The sequence below is a fragment of the Macrobrachium rosenbergii genome, chromosome 53 (assembly GCF_040412425.1).
Source record: "Macrobrachium rosenbergii isolate ZJJX-2024 chromosome 53, ASM4041242v1, whole genome shotgun sequence".
Lineage (NCBI taxonomy): Eukaryota > Metazoa > Arthropoda > Malacostraca > Decapoda > Palaemonidae > Macrobrachium > Macrobrachium rosenbergii.
Window position 1 is genome coordinate 49,242,890 of NC_089793.1, and position 24,883 is coordinate 49,267,772.

Sequence of the window (24,883 nt, forward strand, 5' to 3'; positions counted from 1 at the left end):
TGCGTGGGAATTTCACGAAGGGCCGGGCAACGGCATGTGGGCATCCGGCAGGTCAATGGTGGAGCGAACACATGGCTCGCGGTCGAAGGGCACGAGGAGAAAGTATACTTTGAAAAGGGCCACATGGTTAGGATGCAAGGGCATCGATGGGGCCAGGTGTTTGAGGACATCTTCACTCCATATCTTCCAGCTCGCGTGTGAGACGGAGGCCTCTGGTTTTCTGCTTTTATCTCCTCCTATGGGCAGGGGGCACGTCCAACACATAGGGGGGGTTGAGTCATGTCCAGCTGATGCCCGCAGGGGTAGCTTTGCCTGTAAGAAAACGACTAGACAGAGATCACTTTTGCCTCGAAGAAAGATCTGCTTAAAGGGAGTGGCCTTAATCCTTTTAAACCCTTGTATTCTGACCGTGCAAAGTCGATAGACAGATATCTCTATTGATCGAGCGGCTTGCAGTAAATGAAAACAACAAAACAAACAACAACAAAAAAAGAAAAGGAGGAGGCAATTTGCTAGCGAGTTCTTGCTAATCTTAATACCTCCCCATACAAGATGATGTACACACCTTCTTCGGGTGTGTACATTGATATACAGGAATGAGCGGCAAATGCTTTACGTTACTCTACATTCTGCCTTGCAATGAACTTTACTACTAAAGGATTTATGAAACTGTGACATTACTTTTAGTAATACACTGGGACAAATTTCTTTAACAGGACGCAAGGTAATTTAAACACTTGCAAAAGAGTAATTACTTTAGATTTGGTTACCCATTGGTAACTTTATAAAGTGACTCGAGCAATGTGAATTAATTAGGATTATAAGACCAAGTATATGAGGCTATGGCAAACAAATGAAAAGAAAGGTTATTGTTCAAGAATTAAAATACATGGTTACTTAATTTTAGATAAAATGCATGCGGTTAGTACAGTCTGCCTTGAAGAGGCTGTATAAATGAAAAACGGCGTTTATTTTATTTTTTTTTTTTGTAAATGACATCCCCTTTACGCGATATTGTAATGACTATACATATTCGCATTGGTAATTTATCTTCGTTTAACGTGCTTTGCTTAGCTAATCGTTCAACGCGAGCTGATGGCCGGCCCGCACACTGGGATTTTGACAGTCGTATGCGGGCAAGAGTATTCGCGAGTTTTAATTCGCTAACCTTAAACTATGCTAATTTTATGCGTCCACTGCCCACACTGAGTACTCAATGTTATAACGGGGCGAGCAGACAAAAGATGGGGGGTCTAGGACAAAGAGAGTTCTTAGAAGGAAGGGAAGGGGAAAAAGGAATAATAATAACAAAAGAAAATTAACAAGATGTTACGAATGAAAACGTGACCGCATATGAAAGGCGGAACACGTCTCTTAGGGCTTACGAAAGGGGCATTTAAATCACAAGGGCAAGAGTCTATGACTCGCGATTCATTAAAATAAAGATAAATAAATTACTAAAAGAGAGTAAATGATATTGGCAGAAGAGCTAAGGTAAAAGGAGTGAGGGTTTTATGGTGTTAGGCGGGAATTTATCGTCCTTCGCCTATGAATTACGGCCCGGACTATCACTTCAGTCCCAGGGCGAGAAAAGTGCACCCGAAGGGCGCGACTCCTTCAGGAAGAGCTGACACACATGCCCGGTGCCAAGGTATGGGCGCAAGGGCGTGCCACTTCTCACTCTGTTATTCTCAATGATTTATACATTGCGTGGGGAATGGTATCCCGTACTTAATTGCCTCTTGTGGTGACAATTTAAGGAAAGATTAATAGAGGATGATAAGAGATAGAAGTTCCTGAGGAACGGAGGATGATAGAGGAGGGCCTGACATCCCCTTCTGGATTAGGGGTGCCAAGACCTTCGAAAGATGAAATGGTGGCACGGGTGCCATGGGAGCTCTAGAGTTCTTTGTAAACTACCTGGAATTTCCCACGCCCGTGGTACTTTCGCCTCGAACCTTTCTTAATGGGACAGTCGTCCTTGGCCGGGGAAGCGGAGGGCCCGCGACTGGAGGGCGGCACGGAGTGCCACCTGGGCCTGCTGCTGCAACAACTGACGCAGGAGTTTTCTGTGCTGGTTCTACCATGATCCGTCGCAGCTCTTGTAGTTCATCGGCCAAGTGAGATATTGCAGAATCCTGACTTGCAATTGCGTCAGTGACGGACTGAGGCAGAGAGGAGGCGGTCGGGGGCGGCGTGAGCGGCTCGCAGGTATCAATGACCAGCTCAGGCACGGGTAGCGAGGCCACACCTTTAGGTGAACTTCCGCGGTGGTCGAGAGGAACTGTCTCTCTTACCGACACTGGTAGCGGTGCCAGGCTGGGGGAAGAGAGGGGGCCCTGAGTTGGATCCCGTGAATGGGGATCGGGGTAGTGCTCTGGCGCTGGCACTAGGGCAGAGTCAAGCACTATCAGAGGTTTCTTGGGCTCGTCGGTCAGGACGGACGAAGCTTGGCACTGCTCGGTGCATGCAGGTGGCACTGGCAGGAATTTGGCATCTCCGGCAGGGAGATCTGATTGGGGCCCTGGCACTGGCACTGAGGCAGGGCCGGGCACTGGAGTTGGATCGGGAACCGATCGGGGGGGCCACTGTACATCGTACTCCGGTGGCACTGGTGGGGACTGCACGTCCTCCTGGTACCCAGGGGGCGCCAGTCTTGACTGAGGGAGAAGCGGGGGAGGATTACTCACGCCTGAGGAATGATTCGGGGAATGTGGACCCCTAGATTGTCGTGATTTCTGTGGGGACTGAGAGTCCTGTCCCAGGATGACGTCATAGCCTCTGGGGAGATGGTTTGCTACTGCAAGATTGCAAATTTTGGATTGGTGAGGTCTTGTGACTCTCAATTGGACTGTAGGGAGTATCATTTTAAATTGATTTATTCCCTCGATCGTGACAAGTTGTCATCTACTGATGATAGCTCCGTAGGGAACTCTGTCCCTTCAGATGAGGGAGATTTGCGTGCCCGAGTCCTCGAATGCAGTGACTCGGCATGCAGGGTGGCTACCTCGTGGAGGAGTCACGTATATGGGCCCTTCGGCGGGAGGGCCTAATAACTTTGGATCTGTGACGGCCAAGGCGACGGTGGGAGTATTTGATTTATTATTGCGTGGGCATTTCGCCCAGCGGGAGAATGGCCATAAACCTTGCACGCCGTGCAAAAGGTCTGGCTAAAAGTCTTTCCGCTGCCCTGTAGAGGGCGAGGCGAGTTATTGGGCGGTTTTCCGGGAGAGGCGCCGGTTTCTTGCTCCGGCACTGTTCAGAGGAATGCCCCGTTTTCTTGCAATAATGGCAAGTTAGGGGCTTGCCCGAGTTCCCATTTTTGTGGGAATGTGATCCTCCAAGGAGGGACGGGGGATTTATCTTCCGCCCCATGGATCCTTCTTGAGGGTGGTGAGTTTCCCACGTCTGCTATTCGGCAACACTCGGTGAGTGTTGCTGGGGCTTTTTCCACTATATGAGTGGCGAGGGCAGGAGGGGCGTAGCGCAGGAAATGCTCGAATTTAAACCGCTCGAGTACCTCGGCGGTGCTTGTGGCTCCTTCGAAATCGAGCCATTTTGTTAATGCCTGCTCCGAATGGTACGCCCAATCGGACCAAGTCTGGCCTGCTTCTCTGGGCTGCTCTCTCCAACATCTCCTCCACCGCTCGGGGGTAATCTCGTACGCCTTCGTTACTGCTTGGCGTACGGCTTCCCAGTTTCCCCTATCTTCTGCTGAAAGGGCGTGATAGGCAACGAGGGCCTTTCCGCCCAGGAATTTAGTGAGAACAAGGGAGAGTTCCACAGGGGAGAGGTCGCAGCACTCCAGGACTCGTTCGGCCCTTTCAAGCCATACTTTGGGTTCGGACTCTGTCCATTTTGGCATGAACGAGTGAGCTTGGCTGAGGGCACTCATTCCCGCCGCAGGAGGTGGGGTGGCGTGCTGTCGTTCTAACATCTGGAGCTCATGGGCGCACTGTCGCTCTCGATCTTCCCATTCTCGTTCCTTTCGTTTCTCTTGGGCAATTCTTTCTCTCTCTCTCTTCACGTTCTTTTTCTTTCTCCGCCTGTTCTTTCTCCTCTCGTTTCTCTTGGGCAACTCTTTCTCTCTCTCTCCCTTCACGTTCTTTCTCCTTCTCCGCCTCTTGGGCAATTCTTTCTCTCTCTCTCTCCTCACGTTCTCTCTCCCTCTCCGCCTTGGCATCGTCCATTCGCTCTTGAACCCATTCTCTCAGATCTTGCCCCGATAGTCCCATGTCCTTCCCAGCAGACATATAGAATTTGAAGTCCTTGTTTTGTTGGGCTCTGGTATTAGCCATCTTGAAATAATGGTTATATATGTCTGAAAAGACTCAGGTTGTCTGAAAAGACTCAATTGCAGGAATCTGAAACACTCAATTGTTCAGACTGCAGGAGAATGGATCTGTCTGAATAAGACAGTTGATTAGTAAGTCTGAGGAGACTTTGTTAAAACTTAGTATGTCTCAGAAAGACGTGGTTGTCCTTGGCGAACGAATTTTAATGTGTCTCGGCAGACGTAGTTGGATTTTGTCACGCTCGGACTTGGCCGGCAGTAGAGTGAAGTTAAGGAGTTGTTCTAACGAACTAGAATGATCAGTCCCGTAAGGGCTTAGATGTGTGTGAACTACACTATATAATGTCTCAAAAGGACTTGATTTTGGGTTTCTCGCAGGAATTAGGAATTCTCGCCTCTCGCGACGTAGAATTTTTTTGGGAGTCTCTTAGGACTTGGAAATTGGTTGAGGACTTCTCACCACATGTGACGTAGAATTTTAGGAGTCTCCGAGGACTTGGAATTTTGTTAGGAGTCTCTTAGGACTTGGAATTTGGTTAGGAGTCTCTTAGGACTCGGAATTTGGTTAGGAGTCTCTTAGGACTCGGAATTTGGTTAGAAATTCTCGCCTCGTGCGACGTAGAATTTTAGGAGTCTCTGAGGACTTGGAATTTGGTTAAGAGTCTCTTTGGACTCGGAATTTGATTGAAAAGTTCTCGCCTCGTGCGACGTAGAATTTTAGGAGGAGTCTCTGAGGACTTGGAAATACGATTCGTCCCTTAGGACTTAGAAATTACTAACGGGAAAACGTAAAGAAAAATGTTTGCTGAGGAATGAATGAAAAAAAAAAGGCTACACACACTCGGGCATGGGCGGGGGGAGGGGGGTGAAGGACGCCTGACCATCACCGGAGTTATTTTTAGATTCTGGGTGAATGAACCCGTCTATTTATAGACCGTCTGGGGTTCCGGGGAATTTCCCAGTCGTCTGAGAGGATAACAGTAAAAATGACCTAGTAATTTCCCCTATAAGCAAAGTTCAAATTTCGCTTTCCTAACACCTAACTCAACTTCTAACTACATTGAGAGAATTTCAGCAATGCAAGCTGACCTCGTCTTGTCCCACGTGGGAATTTATTCGCGCCTAAATAATAATTCGCTAATCCGAAATGCGAAGTAAAATTTATTACAGGGGAATTTCGCACTATTCCTCGAAGCAAAGGATATGGCAAGGATTTTAACACAGAGGAATTTCGCACTATTCCTCGAAGCAAAGGATATGGCAAGGATTTTAAACAGAGGAATTTCGCACTATTCCTCGAAGCAAAGGATATGGCAAGGATTTTAACACAGGAATTTCGCACTATTCCTCGAAGCAAAGGATGGTTAGCACTGGTTATTTCCTAACTACCTATCCTGAAAGGCATGCATTAATGAATCTAATACGGCGGTTCTTTTCTCTCAGTGAATACATGCATCCCTATTTCTAATTCCTAGGAACAGTCACGATTGTAAAAAGGTTTTGCTAAGATAAACACATTACTTACGTGGAATTTCCGGATCTGTGTGCTGGTTTTACACAAAAGGTTCGTAATTCTCTCGTACCCAGCTTAGCTTTGCTAATAGCTGATTCGGCAAGTTGCAAATGCAATAAAGCAACACTAGGGAAACTGCAACTGCAAAACGAGATCTATGGCCAGGTCGCCATTTTTTACGTTTTTCCTGGCGATTTAGTTTGAAATATTCTCTGTGAGACAGGTAGCAACAATTTAAGGTAATTTAGCCTTGTGATTCTGACTTCGTGGGTCCAGGAAAACATAAAAAGAGGAAAACAAAGGGGAATTTCATATGAGCGTAGGGCTCTTGTTACTGAGGGAAATATTACGTAAAACACGTGGGCAAATTTAAAGGAGTGTATTTACATAAATGACATTAGTACGGGAAAGAGGAATGCAAGTAGATTATTGATCCTGAAGGGGATTCCTACGGGATGAATGAAACTGGGGGATTCCAGACACAGTCCAAGAAGCTTCCACGAAATAGGGTCCCTCTGAAATGAGAGATATGCACATTATACGCCAGTAATGAAAATAGACAAAAGAATAATGAATTCGAAGCTGCACTGAGGGTGCCAAGGGGCTTCGATGAATTAATAAGGACTTAGTACTGCCGATGCTAGAGGCGCACGGACATTAGACAAGGGATTCGATGATTAATGGCGCTCAAGTTAAGTAAATGTTACAAGGAAAAAGCGTGACTGAATGGAGGTCTTCCAGAGGACTTTACCGTAGCTTTGGTTCCAGCGCAGAAAGAGATCCGTGGATGACTTGCGATTTCCGAGGGCGAGTTCTTCCACGTGTTAGGATGCAAGGGCAAGGCGATGGGGACTTCTCGAAAAAGGGCAATGCGTGGGAATTTCACGAAGGGCCGGGCAACGGCATGTGGGCATCCGGCAGGTCAGTGGTGGAGCGAACACGTGCCTCGCGGTCGAAGGGCACGAGGAGAAAGTATACTTTGAAAAGGGCCACATGGTTAGGATGCAAGGGCATCGATGGGGCCAGGTGTTTGAGGACGTCTTCACTCCATATCTTCCAGCTCGCGTGTGAGACGGAGGCCTCTGGTTTTCTGCTTTTATCTCCTCCTATGGGCAGGGGGCACGTCCAACACATAGGGGGGGTTGAGTCATGTCCAGCTAATGCCCGCAGGGGTAGTTTTGCCTGTAAGAAAACGACTAGACAGAGATCACTTTTGCCTCGAAGAAAGATCTGCTTAAAGGGAGTGGCCTTAATCCTTTTGAACCCTTGTATTCTGACCGTGCAAAGTCGATAGACAGATGTGTCTATCAATCGAGCAGCTTGCAGTAAATGAAAACAACAAAACAAACAACAACAAAAAAAGAAAAGGGGGAGGCAATTTGCTAGCGAGTTCTTGCTAATCTTAATAATATATATATATATATATATATATATATATATATATATATATATATATATATATATATATATATATATATATATATATATATATATATATATATATATATATATATATATATATATATATATATATATATATATATATATATATATATATATATATATATATATATATATATATATATATATATATATATATATATATATATATATGTATATATATGCATATATATGTTATGAGTATATATTGATTTTACGGCACCAATTAAATTTAATCAAACTATAAGGGATACCTATGTAAACTCTGAAAATAAAAAGTCTCTGAGAATGCAAACCAAAATTTTTCATTGCACCAATTTAGAATGTAGAAACAGTACGGAAGAACAAAGTAGAGACAGTGACGTTCCCTATGCATCTTTGGACGTCTTTTTTTATTTAAAGGAAATCCCGTAGGTCTGCTCAGTGTCTTCTCATCAGTCGTGCGTGTAGTCACTTCCTGATATTCTTTCTCTGAAAGAAATTACTTATTCTCCTTCCTGGAGTGAGTTGTTGCCCCTCGACTTTTTTTACCTTTCCCTGTGCACTTTTAGACATCTATTTTTTCCTCATTAAAAAGTCATAAAAGTCTCCAACATGTTCCTTCCTATATGCCATGTGTGGGTTCACTTCTTACGAAACCTTATATTACTTTTTTTGAATAAATGACCTTTCATAGCTGGAGTTTTTCCCCTCGACTTTTATGAATTACTCTGCTTATGAGAATTGTCATCATAAAGCTCAAAACTTCCAGACAGCCTATGATTATACTTTTGTTATACGTCTCACAAGTAACAAGAATGTCATTTCATAAAAACTACCTGATATGCCAGTTTGGCCCAGTTGTTATGTTGCTTTATTTTATCATTTTACATTTAATTAAATTTATTTCACAATTCCATCCAAATTACTTGACAATTTATAACTTTTATCTGACAGTTCGTGGCTGCTCTGGGATGGGCGTGGTCCTTCTACTTTTGCTCATTTTGGCGACTTTGCTGATGTTCGTCGCTGTAGCAACGGTAAGCAAAGAAAAACGGCAAATCTCACATATGACGAATCTGATAAAAGAGGAGGGGTTGTAAGGATCGAATTTAGGATAAATATCTCTGCTTTTTAAGAATGGAAGTGGCTAGTATTCCATGAACGTTTCTGCAAAATCTTTAACGACATATTCCATGGTGGGAAAGAGACAGAAAGATTGGAGGAAACTCGTAGTATCCATTGATGATTTTAATCACTCTGACGCATGTTTTATATACTTAACAACCACATGAAAATAAAACGAGGTTGTAAATTCTGACCAGTGTTGGGTTTTTGCTAAGCCACATCGGAGGTCTGATACAAAATGGTAGGTATTCACTGTCTATACGCTACCATTTACTATCGTATAATGATTTCGAAGATATTCCTCATCTACTTAAGAATTATTGAGTTAATTTAACATGTAAGAACAATATAAGAAAGAAACAGGTTCATATAAAGAACTCGCCAGACAATGCTAAAAGATGTGTGTACCAAATTCCACGTAAGTCTTGTGATAACTTTTATATTTGCCAAACTGGAAAAGAGAATAGAACAGCATGAAACATGGAAAAGGTATGCACAGGTTAACAGTAAAATTTTTTGTACATGTTAGTGAGAACAATGATACAATCAACTGGGCAGGGGCAAAAAAGATCGTTTATCCAATTAATGCACTGGAAAGAAACATAATTGATTCTAGTTTCATAAAAGAAAGTTTTTTTAAGAATATGAATATCAGTCAAGATATATATAAACTTGATCCATTAATTTCAAAAGATATATTCAAGAGATATACATTTTAAGGGATTGTGGTTGAGAGACAATAAACGGATTCTGAAATCGACATGTCACTAATGTGGGTAGGACTCCACCTTCAAGCACCTGTCAGTCACATGTGGATATTTGGTTTCCAGCCGTATTTATGTTCGTAGTTACAGTCTTGCTAGCATATATATTGTCAATTTCTATCATTTTGTATCAGTCCTCTGAAGATGGATTAGCATTAAAGCTAACAGTGGTCAGGATTTACAACCTTATTTCATTTTCCTGTGCATGTTAGAGATATACATAAGTATTCACAAGTAGACAGAGAGAGAGAGAGATGGGGATATATATATATATATATATATATATATATATATATATATATATATATATATATGTGTGTGTGTGTGTGTGTGTGTGTGTGTACATACATACATACATACATACATACATACATACATACATACATACATATATATATATATATATATATATATATATATATATATATATATATATATATATATATATATATATATATATATATATATATATATATATATATATATATATATATATATATCAGCTGACCAACCCAGCACTGCCTGGAAAAACTGTATGACAACCAGTAAACTCTCTCTCTCTCTCTCTCTCTCTCCTGTTAAGTTACAATGCCCAACATTTTTGACATTTTATATTTCACCCCTTCTCACACCCCACCCCCCATTCCTATTGAGGCTGAACTTTGACTTACAGGGCATCGGGAGTGTTACTATTCATCTCAGAAACCTCGAAAACTATGAATCAGACACTAATATGTGTCATCTTTTGCATTTTATTTTTCACCACTTCTCACCCCCACCCCCACTTACTTGGACTTAACGGGAGTGTCACTATTCATCTCAGCAACCTTGAAAACTATGGATTAGACACTAATATCTGTCGTTTTTGGTTATTTTTACATGTCACCCCCTTCCCACCTGCTACCCCACTTTGGTGCCAGTGATGTCTTACCCCATAACAGTATTCTTTTCCAGATAGTAAGTCATATGTATACCAAAATGAGGTATGATAAACACCTAGAGTTTATTTAGTTACTAAGTCTACAGACAGAACCAGCCCTGTTTCAGGGAAGCCCTTACCACCCCCCCCCCCACTTTGATGCCCTTTGGTGCTAGTGATGTCTTGCCCCTATGGCATTCTTTTCCAGATAGTAAATAATTTGTATACCAAGTTTGATTGAAATTGTTCAATGCATTTCAGAGTTATGCTGGAACATAAACACACACATACATACATACATCCATTCATAAATACTGTACATACTAGCTGACTAACCTGGCGCTGACCAAGAAAACTCTGAATGAGTTCTCTCACTCCCCCCCACCTCTCTCTCTCTCTCTCTCTCTCTCTCTCTCTCTCTCTCTCTCTCTCTCTCTCTCAACACCTGCTCTATTCTCTCTTTCACTTCCTCTCCCTCTCTCTCTCTCTCTCTCTCTCTCTCTCTCTCTCTCTCTCTCTCTCTCTCTATACACTTTCTCCCTTTTATATTTCAACCCTTCTCACCCCCATTCCTATCGAAGCTGAACTTGGATTTAAAGGGCATCGGGAGCATCAGTATTGATTGTATGATTGTTCTCACCAACATTTACTAAACTTCTACTATTCACCTGTGCATGTTATTACAAACGTCCTTTGATCTTTTGCATTTTGCTTTTCCTGTCTTGATATTTCGATATACGGTACAGGAACCTGGCTCTGATCTCCTTCAAGTCTTGTCCACGGATTAAGGTAATTGGAAGTTGTTTGTTCGACCTCACCATTTTGCCTTTACCTGATTTTTTCCACCTGTTCTCCTATTCCCTTATCCATACCCCTTTGCATTCTCCCTCAGAGATTCATGTGATTTAGTTGTGGTGTATGATTTTGTAATATTGGAATACTAGTGATAATTTTGCATTTGCTTTGACTATAAGTGAGAACATACAGTGAATCATTCATGCCATTGTCTCGTTATTTGCTTACGTATTCCAAGTTAATTGTCATTCGAAATCCCTTCGTGTATTACATCCCTACTCTCGCAGTTCCGTGGTGCGAGTGCCTTTTGTGTGAAATTACCTGTAGGTCAATGGTGCCATCTCCCTGCAAACTACAGGTGCTATACCTGGTCCAGATATCTGGAATCCCAGTGTGACCCTTGTCTTGCTTGCCGTACCCCATCCCGTACATTCTACAGACCCTATCCCTCCCATACTTGCGATGTGCATTACCCTAAGAAGGCAGAGTTATACCTCTTGCACTTGTGTGACACTCTGGCTTAATGATTGTGATCTAGTACAGTAATTTGAACAGTGCCACGGAGCTTCACTGATAGCTCCTGTAAATATTTTCTCTTCTGATCTTTTAGTGAATTATACTTACAAGTAGAGAATCTTTGTTTGCCTTGACCCCTTTATTTCTATGGCATTTTGAGTATAGTCACTATTATCCTTTCTGTTCACGGGAATAGCCCCCTTGTTATTCACTTGCCATTATCTACTGTAGGTCATAATCAGAGTCACCCTTTATCCCCACGGCTGCGCTGAACGTGACAATATCTTCCGCATCTTTTATGCTGTTCTGTTCTCTTCTGGGTTTTTTTTTCAGTTTGGCCATTTCAAAAGTTATCACAAGATTTACATGTAATCTTATGTACACGTCTTTTAGTAATGTCGGCAGAGTTCTTTAAGTACACTTGTCATTGTTTTGTTGTTCTTTAACAGTACAATAATCCAAAATTCTAAAGAAGATGAAGGACTGTTTTCATATTATTATATTGTAATACAAGCAATTTTTTTTTATTTTAAGTTTCTCTTTTATTTTATTTTATTTAACTCACTGTCTAATATATAGTCAGGATATTTAGATTTCTTGATCGTAATCCTGCTCTTATCAATTTCATCCTCAATATATCTAGGGCTACATGAACGTAATGCTCTTAAAAAACATGGATGTGAACACTGATTTCTTAACTTACTGCTGTGATCAGATTAAAAATGCTCATTGGTAGAAATATTAGTAGTTTTTTTAAACACTGTATTTCAACACATTACGTGTCCAAAGTATTCGGAAATTTAGAAAAGGTAGGCAACCATCCTTTTCCATTTTCATAGTGAATTTAATTAATGGCCCTAAATCATTTATATAAACAAAGAAGTTATTAACACTTTCGTTCCCTGGCAATATACAATTTATATTATCAACATAGAATTCCACTGAATTCCAATTTACATTCTTTTACATATATTTTAATCATTTTGATTAGAGTGTTCTTGGAAAATATATCCAGTTGCCTCTTTTCTAATAAATCGGATAAAAACACCAGTAGATCGTCTTAATAACGAACGACACCACAAGAAAACTCACAAGCTAGGAGTCACTATTAGTCTATACATTATTTAATCAACACTATTCTTCACATTAGCATCAGAGATGCTACTAACCATTGGGTTAAGAATATTCACTAGGTACTTTGCTAGACTAACTGATCTAATAACTGGCATCGCTGGGTTTTTTTTTTTATTGTGAGTTTTCATTGTACCACAACTTTTTTTTTTATTAGGTTTTCATTTCCTTTTAAATAGTACTTTTTTTACTTCACTAATAGAATTGCTATTCACATTGTCTAACGGATTTTCATTAAATTCATTCTTCTGTTTAAAATTACTAGCACATCTTATTTTTCTACTTTACATCATTTGTATATTTCCATCATTTTTCAGTTCACTGATTGCAACCATGAATCTTTTAAGGACTTTTGGAGTGTCTAACTTTTTCATTTTTTAATAAGTAATCCCCTTAATTATGCTCATTTCTTCACTTGTTAGGTCACTATGTCACTATACATTTCCAGATTGCACAGTTCTTTAATAATTTCCATGAAGTCCATTGCACCACTTGACAGAGGGAAATTTAGCCCACATCTGGGTGTTTGTCTGAAAGGTTTACGACTGGCTGAATTTTTTTGGGTACCAGCAGCCAGTTGAGATAGAGGTTAAGGTCCCTTCTAAGGCTGGCCAGCACAATTTGTTGTTGGGTCCCTCTCTGGTCACAAACGTTTTTTATGCATGCACAACTCAAAATAGTCTGTGGTATATTCATTACATATCTTTTTCAGTTGACATACATTTTAGTTCTGTCCTTTCTTGTGTAGAAGAGACTCACTGGCATGTTAGGCATCTCTTCTAGAAGGCCAACTCTGAAGTAAACCACCATTCTTCAGTTTGGAAGGTACCGCATCCTTTGTACCACATTCTTCCACTGTCTTGGATTGGAGTTCTTTTGCTTGGGGTTACGCTCAAGTAAACTTTCTATCAGTTTTCTCTCTCTCATTTTTTCCAAACAGTGCGCAAGGTCTGGTGGTTTAGGAAGAGGATGCTGCGCCATTTCAGTTTTCTTTTTTTCTATCTTTACCCGTGAATCTGTTTCCAAAACCACTCCTGCCCTTCCTGCAGTGTCTGGCAAATCTTGAGATGCATTTTATCCTTGCTGGGGGTGCGGACTCGTCCTAGTTGACCAATTTCATTCTGGCAATAACTTTGTCTCTTTATGTACATACACTTTTCAGTATTGAATTTTACTAGTATATATTGTTGCTGCTATTGTTTTTGTTGTGTTTGCAAATATTTCTTTATTCTTGTTTTCCCTGTTGTTGCTTCTTTCTCACGATATTGAACTTAACATTGGTCCACAGAATCGATCACGGAAATGTCGCATTCTATAACGCAAATGTCCGTGGATTATATAAGAATAAAAAGGTCTTGGATGTGGCTGCTGTTAATTTTTCAGAACTATTGATTCCAGGATTTAAGAAACCCTTTTTACTCAAGTGTAATGCTATTCCAAGAGCCCGTGGAATAACCCTGTATATAAGAGAAGAATTTTTTGCTTCTCGTAGGTTACTGTATGGGTGTGGGTATCATGAAGTACTGTACATGGGGTTAAAGTCTGTGGAAAACATAAATTTGTATACATTTTTAGCTATCAGTGCCGAAAATTTCTCGATTTATATACTGGTTCGTGCCCGCTGTTCTTGGGCACGGATACGAAGTCTAATGACAGTGGCTTCTAACCACCACAATCAGGTGGTGGCTACACAAAACGCAAGTACACTTTTTAAATTTTATTACGAAAATAAACTATCATACACAAAACATACCCGAGCTATTTAAGAATTACGTTAATCTCAAAAAATACAAGCTAATTTACAAGAACTTTAATGCAAACTAAAGCTGGATTTACAAAACTCCAGTGACCACGAAGTCACGATAGAAGCAAAGGAATAAAAAAATCACAGAAAAGGAGATGCACTCAGATATTCAGCACTTTCACGTTGCGATGAAATAATGTAGACTTCAGATACGGACGGCTCACGTTACACTGAATCAAGGAACAAAGGACGAATTCTGGACGACGTGCGGCTGAATCAAGGCACACAAATTTACGTTAAGTTGTTACGAAATCACTAAATATCGCGATTTAATCGACCTTAGAATATTGCCTATCGGGCTCACAAACGTTACAAATTAACACAATAACCGAGATGGGCATCGATTAAATCGGAAAATAATTACCTAAGGCAGCATGGACGATTGATCTAGTAGGTGACCGGTTACCTGGGAAAGACACAAAAAATACACGTCTAATCTACTTGGTGCTAGAGGAAAAGGGGGGGGGGTGCTCTGCAGTAGTTTATGTATGTCCCCTTCTAGAATGTTCCAAAATTCCAGATTTACAAGGAACTTTCTACAGGTGCGAAACTCCTCTTAATTGAAAGTGCAACCCACCGTACACTTTCCAAAAATAAAGAACACGTTACAAACGAAATAATCACAGCATTTTACAATTTAGAACCATCACATGTTTCCACATCCGCCGGACTCGACGCTTAGTCGGCACGTTCGATTTTTTCAATTTCTACTGATATATTAAAATGACTAGATGAAAATGACTAGATGGGAGTTTTATGTTGGCAAAATCCCTGCAGAAGATTTTGTCGATATCAGAACCCAGTTTGGATGACTGTATTTATGAGTGCTTGCTTACTAAAATGGGAGCAGTCCAGGAAGCTGATTCCAAGGCTTGTTTCATTACAGCCTTCATCATAATGAATAGATAAGCTCACTTACTGCCATAGATAATCATGGTGTTGGTGCTCATGATTTCTCCACTGTTTCTGGTTAAGGGCAGTTAATAAATAACCTCACGCACCAATCTGGCAAGCGTCTTGACCTTGTATTCTCAGATGTTGCTGGGATTGAAGCTTGTAGCTTAGGTTTGCTAGTGGGTTCATCTGATCAGTGTTTGATTAAGGTTGATGTGGAGATAGATCAGGTTGTTAATGATGTTAGTTTTAAAACGAGGGTGTACTTGAAATCCCAGGCCAATTGGGATGGTATTCACAGTGATCTCATTTAGCTCAGGTGGAGCAATATTTACAGAAGTCCGAATATTATTGAGTGTTTGCATGATCACCTTAAGACTATTATCAAGAGCTTAAGTCCTTCTAAAATCCTCAGATTTTTTCTTGAAGATGAGCCATAATTTAATGCTGCATGTAAGCTTCTTACCATGAAAAACAAGAAGTTTATCATTTATGGAGGAAAAGTTTATTAGACTTTTTGTGGTGTAATTTCATTAAGCTTAGAGATCAAGTCTAACAGACCACCTGTGAGAGAGCTGAGAGAACATATAATCAGGAAGTGAAGTAGATCTTGCTCTCCAGTGGTGGTTGACTGGAAGTGGTCGTCTAACCTCATGTCATTACTCTTTAGGGTTGATTCAAACATATCTATCCTTGTAAGAGCTAATGGAATTGCTGTATAAAGCCGTAAACAGAAGACAGAACTTTTGACTCAAATCTTTTTGAACAAACAGTGTGGTGAGTCTCTGACGCTCCCACAGTCATACTTTCCAGATTATAAGTTGTATTCAATGGCCTTCAGGTCCAGACAAGTCAAAACTTTGCTTTTAGGCCTTGACAGTTATGTTGGCATAGGCCCTAACAAAATCTTTCCAATTTCCCTTAAAAAGACTGCTAATTTCATTGCTTCTAAAATTACTACTATTTTTTGAAGATTAGTTGAACCTTCAAGTTTACCCTCTGTTTAAAGGAAGGAAATACTACTGCATTACATAAGGAACTAAATTTGTCTTCATGCCCCTCTGAAAATAGGCCAATTTCAATTACCCCTGTTTTATCTAAGGTTTTTGAGAAGCTGTCTCTATGCAGCTTTGTAGGTTTGTTGAAGGTAATAACCTGCTACCAGAATTAAAGCTTGGTTTTTGTAAAGACCTAGCTACCTGAGATGCGCTCATGTCAACATCTATCATCTTGCAGAGTGCTCTTGATGAGGGTGCACAGGCAAAGATGGCTGGTCTAGATTTTAGTGTAGCCTTTGACCGTGCAAATCATGAAGCACTTGCCTATTAGCTAAGATCATTAAGAATTGGTGTATCTTTTATAATTATTTTAAATTAATTTTAATGGGCCAAACCCAAAAGGCCTGTGTTGATGGCCAGTATAGTAGCTCTAGAAACGTCATTTCAAAAAGACTCAAAAACGAACAGATTCCTTGTCCGTCCTTTTCGGGACCAGACGTAAACTACCCGAGGACATGGGGGGTGGGCGTTGCTAAGGCGTCGTCACTCGAAAAAAGAAAAGCAAGATGTAACTGCTTGTTGACATATAACAGCGTGGTGAGGAGGATAAACAGCGTCCATGCTAAATACTGCCCAAATGGCTTAATATTAAAATTACAGGAATACAATTAAATAAAAATTGATTAAATAAGTCAGCAAGTCCAACATACTAGCAATATACAGTATATATATATATATATATATATATATATATATATATATATATATATATATATATATATATATATATATATATATATATATATATATATATATATATATATATATATATATATATATATATATATATATATTATGATTTCTACCATTATATATCAGTCCTTTGTTCATAGGTTGGAAGTTAAGTTGAAGCTGCTTAGGACCTTCACCCAATCTTTTATTTTTCACATGTGGAGATATGTGACAAACAAATCACGTGTTAGTGTTAATGTGACTATAGCCATATATATATATATATATATATATATATATATATATATATATATATATATATATATATATATATATATATATATACATATATGTATATATAAAGACAAAAATCAATGAAGGAAAGAGAAACAATGGAGTACTGCGAGGCCTTTCGACTGTCGTCCTTTACTTAGCAGACTGAAGAAATATAGAAATAAGTTTACAAAGAAAGCTCATATAATGACAGATGGTGTTACGAAGGAAAAATAAGCACCTGGAATCCAACACAATTGAAGAATTAGTATAACTCCCAAAACAGGGTTAAATATTTAAGAGGTTTTACAAAGGATTAGGATCAACCACTCAGAATCAGGGACAGGACAATTAAAAGATTATACAAAGAGGTGACTGAACACCAAAAAATTTTATAAAAGTACAACTCAGTAATTCTCTTTTTTTTTTTGTAAACAATAACAATTTTTGCAAGATGAACATTTTTTCAAATAAAAAAATTATATTAAACATACGAATACATAGAATATATATATATATGGTAACTAATTTGTAATTAAGTCAGTAATTTTATCTTTTAGGTCATTCTTGAACATTTTTCTAATACAGAGGTCCAATAATGCATTCCACGGCTAAGGTTAAAATTACAGCCGGAAGTAAATAGCAGATTCCAAAAGATTTCTTGAAGAGAAATATTTCAATCTGGCAATCAATGAACTTTCAGTCCAATTTATCCTGTGAGAGTTTTCACTTAAATGAATGAATATAGCATTGGATGCATGTCCAGTTTTGACTGAATACTAATGTTGCTTAATACGTAGCTGAATCTTTCTAGATTGGCCAATATAAAAAGAGGGGCAGTCCAAAAAAGGAATTTTACATATTATGTTGTTGTTTTCTTTGGGGCTATTTTTTATTAACATTCTTGTTAGTGTGTTATAGGAAAACACGAGGTTGACCTTAAAAGATTTTAGCAATGATTTTATGTTTTCAAAACCACTCAAATAAGGCAAACTAAGAATGTTCTTATGGGTTTCTTTCCCCATGCTACTTTCACTATAAAACTTATTGTGGGCTTTATTATAACAAATATCTAGTTTATGTGAAGGATAACATAAATCTGTCCCTGTTTTTCTTATGTATTCAATTTCGTGATCCAAATACTGGGGACTGACAATGCGCAAAGCTCGTAAAATCATAGAAGAAAAAATTGATATTTTGATGTTAAGGTGATGGCGTGAATAAAAATGGAAAGTTAAGTTGTGGTTGGTTTCCTATAAATATTGAATTTGCATTGAAACGGTTCTCTATGTATTAAAACATCTAAGAAAGGGAGGCAATTGTCTTTTTCTAATTCTTAAGTAAACTTAATGGGTGGTACCCGGTTATTCAAATTAGAGAGTAAATCATTCACATCAGTACCAGCAGACAAAACGGCTAAAATATCGTCAACATAAATCTAAACCACTTTAAAGGAGTATAAATGATATTAGGTAAATATCGTTTTTCAAAGAATTCCATGTACAAGTTTGAGAGGAGTGGGGATAAAGGGTTGCCCATTGCCATACCGAATATTTGTTGGTAAAATTCACCATTGAATATGTGAGTGAAATAATAACTTACAGGTAGAGGTAATTCATGATGGATTAGTTCATTGCTAAGATACTATAAAATAGAATCTATAGGGACTTTAGTAAAAAGAGAACAAACATCAAAACTAACGAATCTATCAGTGGGGCAAAAGATGATTTTGTTTAATTTATCAACTAAATCAGGACAATTATAATAAATGTGAGAATCGGAAATAGTTCCAAGTAACGGAAACGAGAGCTTGGTAATATATTTCGAAAGTTTATATGATATTAAGCCAACAGTACTAATAATAGGCCGCATAGGATTATTTTCTTTGTTCGCTTTTTCTAATCCGTACAAGTAAGGTAATGAAGGAAATTCTGCTGACAAGTGACCTATTAGTTTTTTTTATCTTTAAGGATTTTTTTCACTGTGCTATTGAAATTTTTTATAACTTGATCAAGGGGATTTTTTGTTAGTTTTTTGTAAGTCGTAACATCATCCAGTAGGGCTTGCATACGTGATATGTAGCCAGCTTTATCTAAAATTGCAATACTATTCGACTTATCAGCTTTTGTGATGTGGATTGTATTGTCTTTTTTAAGATCGGTCAAACTCTCTCATAGCGAGCAGGGAAATTGCTTTCATGCCTAACATTGGCATGCTCCACAAACAATGCCAGTGTTAGGCATGAAAGTAATTTCCCTGCTTGCTATAGGAATTGCCCTGTCCCTGCTTTTGAACGGTTGGTCCACATCCTTTATTAAATATTTAACCCTGTTTTGGCACTTCTACTAATTCTTCAATTGTGTTGGATTCCGAGTACATATTTTTACCTTTGTAATCCCCATCTGTCATTTATATGAACTTTCTTTGTAAGCTTATTTATATATTTCTTCAGTCTGCTAAGTAAAGGACGACAGTCAAAAGACCTCGCAGTATTCCATTGTTTCTCTTTCCTTCGTGGAATTTGTCTTTATTTATATATTCATCACGTTCCATAATTTCGTGATTCAGTTTTATTTATATATATATATATATATATATATATATATATATATATATATATATTTATACATACATACATACATACATACATACATACATATATATATATATATATATATATATATATATATATATATATATATATATATATATATATATATATATGGTGGACAGTAAATTCACTTTTGGTGGCTTATCATTTAGTTATCATTTATTTTTATGGTGTTGTGATGGTCACAAACTAAATTGGTTTAGTACTGATAAGAGACGTTTCTCTCTACAGATGTTTCATGCATGCATAAACACATCAACAAGTGGACATGGCCGCTATGGGATATAGCTACTTAAATGAGCTGGTGAATTAAATACATAAAATGAGAATGGAGAATAACTAGTGACTGAAATGGGGATGCAAATTAATCCCACACTTTATTATTTTATTATAACTGTTTAATGTGTTCGGAAGTGGTTCCTAACTTTCTATTATCATGCATATTTTACATTTAACCTGTCATATGTTAGATTTACAGAATAATCTATTTTTTTATAAACACGGTTTAATTTATGCACACTAGATGTACGGTATTTAGTATTCATGAGAGAGAGAGAGAGAGAGAGAGAGAGAGAGAGAGAGAGAGAGAGAGAGAGAGAGGAAGGTTGCTCAACACGACTACCAACACTTCAGGTAAGCAATTGTCATGTTATAGTAACAGATAAATTTGGTGGCAGCGGTGAAACACAATTTCTCATGGTGATATGAATTCACGCATGAGAGTGATGTATGAATGATGATAGTAATTTGGATATAGGTACATGGGAACACAATAGACATAGGATATTATTTGATGATCTTTCAGCATAAGTAACGGAGGGGGGTTGGTAAATTGTTGCAGAGGCGAAAACTGGAAGTCTCAGTAAAAAGTTGATTACCGAGTGCTTTAGTAAGGTTTAAACACTATCATATATTTTCGTGCCATAGTTTAAAGGTGAAATTTCAGTTTTGCGGATGTTAGTGTTAAAAGAAATACGTGGGGCAAGGAAGAAGAGTGAGTTCTTTTATTTTTGGGTTTTTTTTTCAGTTTACTCAGAATTTTCGTTTATCTTTCTTTTTTTTTATCAAGTTATTTTGGGATGAAACATGTCTTTCCTATGTGCATGCTGGAAGTGGTATATAATATGTGGGGGATATAATGTGATATGTGATAACTGCATAGAGATAGTGGTCTGCTACATGGCAAGCAACTTTTGCTTGAAGGCAAGCAGTGGCAATATCAAAGGGCGAATTTTACTTCTGAGATTCCTCTTCTTTTTCTTTTTTTTTTTTATGGGGAGATCACGTGAGTTAACCTTGAAACCCATATGACATTGGTTGCAACAAACTTGATACGAAAACATTTAGAAGCACTGTGAGAGTTAAAAAAGTTAAGTACACCTTAGTTTAACCAGACCACTGAGCTGATTAACAGCTCTCCTAGGGCTGGCCCGAAGGATTAGATTTATTTTACGTGGCTAAGAAGCGATAGGTTACCTAGCAACGGGGCCTACAGCTTATTGTGGAATCCGAACCATATTATAACGAGAAATGAATTTCTATCACCAGAAATAAATTCCTCTTGTTCTTCATTGGCCGGTCGGAGATTCGAACTCGCGGCCAGCAGAGTGCTAGCTGAGAACGGAACCCCCTCTCCCAACGAGGAACTGTGCACTGTGAGAGATTCTCAAGAGGCTTACAGTAGGATGGCAGATCTGAAGGTTAAACTAGCAAAAAGCAACATTTTAAGATGAACAAAACTAGACACTACTGCAAAAGCTTTTTTGTCCACTGTCGCCATTAACCTTTCATTACATCCGCGTGTTTTGAACTTCTTGCTATAAAAAGCTATTGGATGAAATTTATCCTCAAATTTCTGCATTAAACACGCACCTACTCCTTCTTGACTAGCAATCTAGCATCTGTCACTAATGTGAATGGTAAAGAAAAATCAGGGAACTTCAAAACTGGAGGACTCATTAAAGCATCTTTGACTTTCTGGAAAGCTACCTGTTGAGCTTCACCCCATGAAAAATGTACTTCAGCCCTCAATATATCTGTCAACGGTGCCGACAACGTAAAAATCGTCTCACAAATCTACGGAAAATCCCCGCCAATCCTATGAACGAGCGAACACTTGTTATTCTTGGGTGTAGGAAAATTTTGCAATAGCCTGACCTCATAAATTTAATTCACACACACCTTCTACTGAAATGACATATAAGGGTTTTTGCCAGTACCATTGAGTGAGGAGAGTAGAAAGCTAACAGCATTTTCAGTCCCAAAAGGACAGTATAAATTTACAAGGAAGCCTTTTGGTTTGTCGGGTAGTCCTATTACATTTTCGAGGCTAGCAAACACAATCTTCCATGGGATGCTGGGGAAAAATGTATTTGTTTATATGGATGATATATTATTTGCTATGGACTCTATACGGGAACATTTAGAAGTACTTAGCGAAATTCTGAAGAGTCTTAGGACGGCAGGTTTGAAGGTTAAAGTGGCCAGAAGGTCAGGGAGATTGTGAATTTTCCTAAGCCCAAGAATAAGAAAAGTGTTCGCTCGTTCATTGGAATGGAGGGGTTTTCCATAGGAATTGTGAAAGGGTTTTCTAGGTTGTCGGCACTTTTCACGGATATATTGAGGAATGATGTGCACTTTTCGTGGGTGAAGCTCAGCAGGTAGCTTTTCAGAAGGTCAAAGATGGTTTAATGAGTCCTCCAGTTTTGAATTTCCCTGATTTTTCTTTACCGTTCACATCAGTGACTGATGCCAGTGGGGAGGGAGTAGGTGCATGTTTAATGCAGAAATTCGAGGGCAAATTTCATCCTATAACTTTTTATAGCAAGAAGTTCAAGATAATTTAACGTAATAATTGATTGATTGCGAAAGTGGACAAAGTGGCTTTTGCAGGAGTGTCTAGTTTGGTTCATTTTCAGATGCTGCTTTTGGGGAATAAGATGGGGGTTCTTATGGATCATAAGCCATTGTTGGATCTTTTCAATAAGCCTGATGTTTATCCTAAAAGGGCTAGTGGATTTTGACAATTAGGGATTTTAATGCTAAGTCTAAGTATATTGAGGGTAAACATAATGGGGTGGCGGACACTCTTAGTAGAAATTTTGTGGACACAGAGGATGAACATGCGTGTAGCGCAAGTGGTGAGTGTGTGGACTGGGATATTAATGTGGTGGTGAAGAAACAAGATGAAGATGACGTTTTAGCAGAAACAAAAGCATTTCTTAGAGGTGAATTAGTGAGAAAGGGTTTTAGGTTGCCTTATTCAGTTTTAGAATTAGAGGGTAATTTGTTGGTGAGGAAAATAAAATATAAGTTCAGAAGTAGTGAGGATAATGGGGATACAACACAGATCGTGGTACCAAAAGAGTTAATTACAGTAGTTTGTAAATTTGGTAGTCCACATTTGGGGACTGAAAAGGCGTACCAAAAGGTACGGAATCAATTTTCTGAAAAAGTCTTTTCTTCGGTGGATAAATTTGTGAAAGAGTGTTTTGTGCATAATTCAGTAAACCGGCGAGGGTCACGTTAAGGAATAAGATGGCAGAAGAGGTTGCGGTTACATTTTTCAATCAGTATATATGGAGATACGGAGTACCAGAGATACTTATCATGGATAATGAGAGAGAGTTTGTGAATAGAACGTTAGAGTGTCTTGCAGAAGTTACGGGAATACAGAAAGTAAATATTCTTCCTTATAGGCTGGAATCTAATGGGTTGTATGAGCGAGCTAATAGGAAAGTGCTCGAAGCTCTTAGAGTAACAGTGGGTGGTAACGATATTAATTTGGTTATCCCATTCGAGGCGCGTTTGATTTGTTGTCAATTCCTTCACTATGTGATGATACTCGTACAATTAAATCGTTAGTGACTACGGCTAAAAAGAGATATGCAAGTCTTAGAAGTACCCTTGAGTCGAAGACACAAGAGACGGTCGCAAGAAGTAATACAAAACCAGACGGCGAAAGAGTTGCAGTTGGGGATAAAGTGATTTTGAAGATAAATATCAGAAATTACTTAAATTACAAGTTGGGTCCCAAGTTTGAAGGGCCGTTTCGTGTTAACGAAGAGAAAAGTGGAAATAGGGCCATAGTTTTGAATGAAGAAACAAGAGCGACGAAATTTATTCACATATCTAAGATTAAAAGAACAACTTGCTGTTTAGTGGCGGTTAGTAGGGGAAAAATGCCCAAATCCCCTCATTTCCAAATCGCCTCACGCGGTCAAAGGTCGCTGATTTTTTCCTTTAGTGACACTTTCGAGGCTAGTACGTGCAGAAGATTATTGTTAATATATTTTTATTAATTTTTTTATGCTTTTTATAGTTCATCTACTAGAAAAGGACCGTTTCCCAACACTCACGTTCTCTCTCTCTCTCTCTCTCTCTCTCTCTCTCTCTCTTGTATAACCCCTCCATCCCTTTATCAAATCAGACCCTCCCTCTCTTTTCCTCTCCTCCCTTCCTCTCCATCCAAACTGCGCCCAGCAGATTGACTCACACTCAGGTGCTCTACGATAACTTAATCATCGCGGCAAGTGGACAAGACAGGACCCGTCTTGTGATGTATCACCTTATCGTCAGGTGACCCATGATAAGATTTATTTTCGGTTACAAGTTTGAGGAGGGAATGGCAGAGGAGCAAAAAGCATAGAAGACAGTGACCAAATCCGGCCTTAAATATCTTAAATATCCTCCTCCTCCTCCTCCTCCTCCTCCTCCTCCTCCTCCTCCTCCTCCTCCTCCTCCTCCTCCTCTCCTTCCTGTATCATTTGTAATTTACCCAGTACAGTCTGAGGAACAAGAAAAAAATTAAAACTTGGTGTATATATATATATATATATATATATATATATATATATATATATATATATATATATATATATATATATAATAACAGGATTTTTATTGGCTATCGACATACATCAGTACAACAAGATATAACATATTGGAAGACGGGTATACGCTTCATGACAGCGATCCACCCCTGACGATTATACTTCCTGCCCGTTTCATCATATTCCGGATAGTCAGCAAAAATTCCCGGATATCACTTCTGAAGTCATTACGTCCTGCCATCCCCGACACGTTTGATGTT

The 24,883-nt window shown here is 38.9% G+C and overlaps 1 protein-coding gene across 2 annotated transcripts in view; it reads left to right on the forward strand.

Moving 5' to 3' along the window:
• Positions 1 to 24,883, forward strand: part of LOC136834442 (uncharacterized) — a 99,859-nt gene that overhangs the window by 32,294 nt on the left and 42,682 nt on the right. Inside the window, exon 3 of one of the 2 annotated variants that reach the window (XM_067097040.1) lies at positions 8,184 to 8,266. The exons of the other annotated variant lie outside the window; for it this stretch is intronic. Coding sequence (XP_066953141.1) covers positions 8,184 to 8,266 — 83 coding nt within the window. The remainder of the gene's footprint in view (positions 1 to 8,183; positions 8,267 to 24,883) is intronic. 2 annotated transcript variants of the gene reach the window in all.